The 7,406-nt window shown below is 56.0% G+C and overlaps 1 protein-coding gene and 1 long non-coding RNA gene across 2 annotated transcripts in view; one reads left to right on the top strand and one right to left on the bottom strand.

Moving 5' to 3' along the window:
* Positions 1 to 220: 220 nt before the first annotated feature.
* On the bottom strand, positions 221 to 1,528 carry LOC107183233. The gene is made up of 2 exons (XR_001514027.1): positions 1,166 to 1,528; positions 221 to 254 (listed from the first exon to the last, which is right to left on the bottom strand). It is a non-coding gene; the product is annotated as an uncharacterized LOC107183233 (long non-coding RNA).
* A 171-nt stretch (positions 1,529 to 1,699) lies between these two features.
* Positions 1,700 to 7,406, top strand: part of CLK3 (CDC like kinase 3) — a 33,480-nt gene continuing 27,773 nt past the window's right edge. Inside the window, exons 1-3 of the mRNA XM_006753724.2 lie at positions 1,700 to 1,800; positions 5,313 to 5,464; positions 6,139 to 6,355. Of these exons, the coding sequence (XP_006753787.1) occupies positions 5,313 to 5,464; positions 6,139 to 6,355 (369 nt within the window). The 5' untranslated portion in view covers positions 1,700 to 1,800. The remainder of the gene's footprint in view (positions 1,801 to 5,312; positions 5,465 to 6,138; positions 6,356 to 7,406) is intronic.

Raw genomic sequence — 7,406 nt, 5'->3', positions numbered from 1 at the left:
CAGCAGCCACTCCTGCAGTAGGTTGTGTAGTGAGCCTGGCCAGGGGTCTCAGCTGGCCCCATGGAGACTCCCTTTTCCATCCCAGCTCTGCGCCTGGCCCTGCAGGCCTGGCTCCAGCGTCTCCTGCAGGTACATTCAGTCCAGATACCAGGTCTCTTCTCAGGCTCTTTTAGGAATGAGAAATCCTAAATGGTAGAATCTCAGGCGTAACAGTGGTTGGACTGCAGGCTTTGGCGAGGGAGACTGCTCCTATTCTACTTAAGAAAAAGAGAGCTGTTTTGTTACTAGGAGGCAAGGACTTCCGGGTTCTCCATGGTGGATGGTGGGAGAGCTGGTAGGAAGGTGGACCCGACTTACCCCTTAGAAGAACTTAGCGCCCGGGATAGGAGCCTGAGAGCCTCTGCTTCCAGGAGCCATGGAAACCGTGGCAACACTAAGCGGTGGGAGGAGGGGACACCACAGGGTCCTCCCCACCTCGTCTCAATGGTTGAAATGGTGGCGTGGACGCGACCGCAGGCCAAGAATTGGGTCCCGGCAAAAACTGGCAACTCAATTTCTGGCCCCGGAGGCCATGCTAAGGGGAGTGGGGGGAGGACATCTAGGGACGGGGACATCCGGGCTCGGTCGTCTCTGACACTTGAAAAGGCCCCAGAACTCTCTATTGGGTGGGTGCATTTGGTTGGCAGGGGACTAGGAACCGATCTTGAGGGTGCCTTAACGCATCCCGTTTTTACTTAGCTTCGGCTGAAAATGGTGGAGCTGGCGGAGAATTGGGCAGCTCCTCAAGCCACGCCGCCAGGGCCGTCTAACGGGGAGCCAGAGACCTAGGACTTGAGGGTCCTCCGCCACTCGGGAGGGGATGGCTCCGCTCGGACCGCGCCTGCGGGGTCGGGGAAACCCTGGGCGCCGGGAGGGGCGTGGCGTGTCATTTGCTGCGAGCCGTGGGGAGTGCACGCTCACAAACCGCGAGGTCTCCCGAAGGGTTCGACCTAGGGTTTTCTATTCTGGGAAATGGGGCCTCGTTATCCCGCCCCGACCAAGCGCGGGGCAGTGGGTGGGAGGTTTTTGTTGCTCCCGGGGTCGCCGAGTGACTCGGAGAGAAATGGCCAGTGGGGCCTGACTGCGGCAGGGCGCGGGGTCTACGCCAGAGAAACAAGGCTCCAACCTGCTGCGTTGCTCGTGGGAGAGACTCCTTCGCCGGCGGCCCGCCTCTGGAGTCCATAACACTGCTCGGCGGGCCTATGGGCACTGGGCGTGCTGCCACTGCCCCCACCCCCCAAAAAGAATGTGGTCTCGTTTCTTCCTTCATGTAAGCGGGAGTTACGACTGCCTTCCCGGGCGTCGGAGCTCGCCGGGTCTTCACGGAGGCGACGGCGTAACAATGCCGTCCTGCGCGCGAGCTGGGCGTGCGCCGCCGGCGTCGGGGCGGCCGAGCGGGCTGAGCCCTGGGTCCAAGTCGTGGCTCCACCTTTCGGCTCCGAGCGCCCGCTGGCCAGGGACGGCTCCCTCACCAAGTCTCGGAAGCCCACGTGCATGGCGACACGGCAGGGGGCGGGCTAGGGGTGCCCTTAGGCTTTCTCGGAACCAGTCTCTACAGACTTCGCACGGACCTGGGCGGAGAAGGCGGGTCCTCCAGTGCCTTCGAGTCGGGAGCTAGAGCAGCCAGGCTAGCGAGCTGCGGCTGGCGACAGCTGCGTCACGCGAGGGGCGGGCTCGCCGCGGGCGGAGGCTGGGGCCGGAAGCGGAAGAGGCGCTGGGAGCGGGAAGTGGGGCCTAGTCGCCGCCGGAGCCTGGGAGACGGTAAGTGTGGTCCCAGACCCACCGCAGCGCGATGGGCTCGCCGGATGCAGGTCCCTGGGTTCCCGAGCTGGTGCCGGCCTGCCCCTTCTTCTCCTTGGCCACCGCAGGCCCCGAGTCCTGACGCCCCGGGTCCCCGACCTCTCACCCCTGACCCGCCGCTTTTCCCCCGGGGGGCGGTCACCATAGACCCCGACCTCTCGTTTCCGCGGTGTTGGAGTCCGAGCCTGCGCTGCCTCTGAGGCCCCTGAAGGGATTCCGTTTCGGCCCTGCAACTGTCCGCGGAATGGGGTCGGTTGCTACCTAGATCTCCTGGAGGGGCTTTCAGGTCCCTCCCCTACCCCCGGCTCGAGGCTGGGTCCCACTTTCCTCCCCTCGCGGCCTGGAGTTTGATTCCGACCCAGGCTGGCGTTCCTCCGCCCGCCCCGGTGTTTGCCTCGCCGCCGTGGGCGGCGGTTACGGGGGACGAAGCTTTGAGATCTCCGGGACCCGGGGCGGCAGGAAGGGCCGCGAGCGAGGGCCACAGGCTCCCGCGTGTTTTATTGTGTTGATGGAGCCGCTCCAGCCCGGGGGAGGGGCTAGGCCCAGCTGACAGTACCAGTGCCGGAGCTGCGCCCGTCCGGGCGTCTGTGCTGTAGTTCCGGGTGCGGGCACTCTGGTGTGGAGCTGGGGTGGGAGTTGCCTGAGCCAGGCCCCTTGACGCGGTGGAGTTGGCGGCCTTCCAGCTTCCCTCCTCCATGCCCTTGAAAAGGAGTGTTTCACTCGGTGGCGGCTTGCAAGGTGGCGGGTTTGAAATTGCAGTGGTGGAGCAGCGTCAGCCAAAAATAACCGTGGGGCGCTGGGGTGGCTGGATCCGGGAGGGCAGCCGCTGACCTGGCTGGCTGCTCTTGTCAGCCCAGTTCATTGGCCAGGAGAGCAAATGAGAAGCCGACTAGGTCTGTGCTCAGAGAAAAGCTGGCATCTCCCCTGGTTTCCTTCATTGTGTAGAGCAGAGTCTTCTTGAGCATGATTGTGGCCCTTAGCTTCTTTAAATAACCTGTTTGCTGGGGTTTCAGAGAGAGATAATTGAAGAGAAATGGGCCCTAAAGCCCTGGCTGGGAATATAATGAGGGGCACTAGAGAGACCTAGTACTTACCTGCCTAGAATGTGTTGAAGGAGAGGTTATTTCCTCTATGATTGCCTTATGTGAAGTACTTTATAGCTTATCATCTCCTTTGCCAAGTTGGCTGGGAGATGTTATCTGCATTTTTCAGGTATAGTAAATGGTAACCAAGACCTAGAGTGGCTTGGTCAGGAGGCCAGCACTGTAGGGTTTTCTACCCAGAGTTCTCCCATGATCCCTTGGAAGAGACTTATAAAATGCCCTTAAGGCATTTAACACAGACTTTGGTGTTACCTGGAATCTTTTATATATATATAGAATTTCAGAGAGGAAGGAAGAAGCAGAGAGAGACAGAAACATCAATGATGAGAGAGAATCACTGATTGGCTGCCTCCTGCACGCACCCCCGGCATCCCTCATTGAGTCTGCAACCCAGGCATGTGCCCTGCCTGGGAATTGAACTCTGACCTCCTGGTAGGTTGATGCTCAACCACTGAACCATGCCAGCTGGGCTACCTGGAACCTTTTTAACATTATTGAATATCTCCCTTCAGTGCCTCTTGTGGGCACAGACTTGGGTTAGGCATTTGACCTAAAAAGATATGCTAGACATCTTAGTAAAGGGATGGCATAATGTAATCCTCACAGAACCCTGTAAGGTTACCCGAGCTGCCAGAGGAAGCTGAAGGTCAGTAGTTTAATAACTTGCCTAAAAGGCACACATACAGAAGTGGCAGTGCCAAGATTCAGATGGACATCTGTCTGACACTGAAGCTGTGCTCTTTCCTCTAACATGAACATGTGTTGACTTAAGAATCGTCTAGATCCCAGGAGGGAGTCTTTGGCTTGATGTGGACTAGACCGTGGCCTCCAGCTCTGGTGCTTTGTCTGCCCAGTAAGGATGGGCAGGGCATCTATCCTTGCCACTGGAGCATCATCTGTGTCACTTAGGGAGATGTGAGATACCGCCTTCATTTCATAGCTTGGGCACCTGACCCAGGGTAATTGCAGGAAGACAGTGAAACATTAGTCAGCTGATCATCAAAACAGAACAACATTCTAAGTACTTGAGGAGCTATGAGTAATTTTACATAGTATTTACCTCCAAGGATTGCTGGGACCTGGACTTCCAGGTAGATGGGAAGATACCTGCTCATGGGTGACTGAGGACAGAGACTTTCTTAGAATCACAGAGAAGCTCCCAGGAGTTTTGTCAGATATGCCTTGCTGCTCTGCGCATTCCATTTTGTTCTTTTCCTGACAGACTTCTCATGAGATGGGGCAGTCTCAGTGAGTTTGTCCAAAATGTGCTTGGTCAGGCAAACCCAAGACTGACCGACCACCTTTGGAGGTTGGCTATGTCCAAGTGAAGGGTTGGGAGTCAGGGTGGCCATGGTCTCTGGCCCAGCCTTCCCATGGAGGCAAGCAGTGTCAGAGTTTTTGGGGTGTGTGGAATAGGGAGCTGGCCTCACATAGCTCTCTTTCTCCGCTGGTGGCTGATACAGCCTGGCAATTTCCTGTAGTGGATATTGGTCCTTGCTGAGCAAGGACAGTGATGTGGGCACTTTTGGTATGCCTCCTTGAGCACATCAGCCTGAGATGGGTGCAGGAGAAAGGTTCTAGAGCAGAGGATCTAGAAGAGGGACAGTATTGTTGGCTAGAGGTGAAGCATTGCCCAGTATGGCACTGAAGATGTCTGGATGGTGCTGAATGGGTGTTGGGCAAAACACTTGGGTGCTCTGTCTTAGCATCTTTACTGGTGCTGACCCCGAGTATGGACCAGCAAGGGCTGGCCAGACCCTCAGCTGGGCTAGGGAATGTTTGTGAGACCCTTGTACACCTTTTCCTCCAAAAGCTGGTCTTGTTTCCGCCTGTAGCTCCACATACAACTTGTGTCCTTGCTTCTTTGAGTGGGGTCCAGTTCAGGGCCTCCACAGGTTTTCAACTTGAGCACTTTCACCCTTGGCTCCTCCGTGTTGGCACCCTGCCAACAGCCATCTGACTCTGGCTTGACAGAGCAGGTGCTTTGTAGGACCCCACAGTAAGGCAAGAGGGAATTGAGCATAGGAGGCTTCCCTTTCTCCCTGTCTCTTGTGATGGATGGTGCTTACCAACCCCGCCCTGTGTTCCATCTCAGCACCTGTCCTGGCTCACCTGGTTCCCCAAGTGCTCAGATCATCAGGCCAATCAGTGATGCTGTGCTGGGGAGGCAGCTTTTTGTTTGTTCATTTGTTTGTTCTATTGTCTACTCTTTGACCACTGTGACCTCAGAGTTCTTTTTCACTTCATAAACCCCTGGAGGGGCTGCCTCAAATGGAACAATGGACCACTTCTTCAGGAGTGCCTAGGCTGCTTAGGCAACCAGGTGGCTGGCTGCATGTTTAGCAGGGCTGTCCATTTCTTGTGGCCTAGATGCATCACTGTAAGCGATACCGCTCCCCTGAGCCAGACCCATACCTGAGCTACCGATGGAAGAGAAGGAGGTCTTACAGTCGGGAGCACGAAGGGAGACTGCGATACCCATCTCGAAGGGAGCCTCCACCCCGGAGATCTCGGTCCAGAAGGTGAGAGAGAACTGGGTCAAAAGGAAGGGCTCCTTCCCTCACTGGGCCTGGGAGACAGTGGAGGCTTGTGGCAGCCCTGGTCTCCTTTAAGTGACTGCTGCCTCTGCTTGGCTGCACCTAGATCACTGCCCTGTCCTCTTTGGATTCCTCCCTGATTTCAGCTGCATTCCCTGGCCTCAGTGTTTGCTTCCATTCTTGCTGCCCCTTCTTTCTCTGTCCTTGAGACTTCTTTTCCTGGCACACACTCGATTTTCTAGGCTAGGCCAGCATCTCTTCTGCCAACCTCTGAGCCTTCCTCAGTGGGGATTAGAAACTTTCCAGAGGTTTGCCCCTAGTCCTATCTCAACCCCAGACCAAAATTATAGCCTCAGCAGGCCACAGGAGTTCCGATGCATTGGAACCCTTGGAGGACCTCCACTGTGATCACTCCCCAGCGCTCTGCCTCCTGTGCCACTGAAGGGATGCCGCCAGTAGCTCAGGTGCTGGAGGTTGGACTTCATAAACATATACTCCCCCTCACCCACTTCCCTCAGTCTCACTGCCTCTGCTCCAACAGGCTACCCTTATGAGTCTTTTGCAGGGGCCTCACCACATACCTCTTGCCTTATAGCAGGAACCTGGCTGGTGGGAGGAAGGGCCCTATCTGACCAATGTCCCCATCACCCTGTTGGCAGCCACGACCGCTTACCCTACCAGAGGCGGTACCGGGAGCGCCGTGATAGCGACACATACCGATGTGAAGAGCGGAGCCCATCTTTTGGAGAGGACTACTATGGATCTTCACGTTCCCATCATCGTCGACGGTCCAGAGATAGAGAGCCGTACCGGACTCGCAAACATGCCCACCATTGCCACAAACGCCGCACCAGGTCTTGTAGCAGTGCCTCCTCGGTGAGTGGTGGCCAGAGTGTGCTTGCTGGGGCTTTAAGGCCTCATCTGTCCGTAGCCTTTTCTCAGGTTGGCTGGTCTGGGTGAGTACTGCTAGCCCTGCACACGTGCATTTGGTGTGCGTGCGTGCGTGTGTTTGTGTGTGTCGTCTGCTTTAGGTACAGGGCTGAGCAAAGGGCCTGGCTTCTCTATCTTCTGGCCCATTGGCGGTGTCAGCTGAAGGGGCTCTGGTTGCAGCGCTGGCAGGCTCCTGGCCTGTCTTGTCTCCACATTGCCCCAGGTTCAGGCTGCTTGGGTGCAAGAGGCCAGGAATACCTCTTAGAGATCCTAACAGGATTGCTGGTGTGTGGTCTGGAGCTGTATGGCCTGGTCCTTCCCACTGAGAGATTGCCTCCACACAGCTCAGTGCTCTGACTGGTGTGGATTGTACCAACTTCTGCAGTCTCACTTCCACGCCCCTCCCCAAAGGCCTGGAGGCTGGAGTGCCTACGGGGAGGGGAGGGTCTTCTTATCAGCTTGGGCTGGAGCTTCCCTTCTGACCTCCAGCCAGGCCTTCTTCAGCCTAGCCCAGTATGGCGAACCTATGACACGCGTGTCAGAGGTGACACGCAAACTCATTTTTTTGGTTGATTTTTCTTTGTCAAATGGCATTTAAATATATAAAATAAATATCAATTAAAAAAAAAGTCTGTGTTTTACTATGGTTGCAAATATCAACAAATTTCTATGTGACATGGCACCAGAGTTAAGTTAGGGTTTTTCAAAATGCTGACACGCTGAGCTCAAAAGGTTCGCCATCACTGTCCTAGCCTCTTCGCATGAGAGGCAGTCAAGACGAGGGATGAGCTGCCTGTGTGATGCGACATGTAAAGAAATGACAGAAAGGCCTACAGCTCTAGGCCTTGTCCAGTTGCAGGCCACTTGCCAGGAACAGGGCCTGGTGGTGTTTCTAGTGTGCAAGGTTGTATAGATCTCTGCTGAGACCAGGAGCCCACACTGTAATCACACCTCTGGGAAGGAAAGCCTGTTGTGTGTCTCCAAGGTTATGTGCTGT

The sequence above is a fragment of the Myotis davidii genome, unplaced genomic scaffold, assembly GCF_000327345.1.
Source record: "Myotis davidii unplaced genomic scaffold, ASM32734v1 scaffold992, whole genome shotgun sequence".
Classification (NCBI taxonomy): domain Eukaryota; kingdom Metazoa; phylum Chordata; class Mammalia; order Chiroptera; family Vespertilionidae; genus Myotis; species Myotis davidii.
The sequence above is the reverse complement of the archived record's forward strand: the minus strand, read 5'-3'. Positions and strand labels throughout refer to the sequence as shown.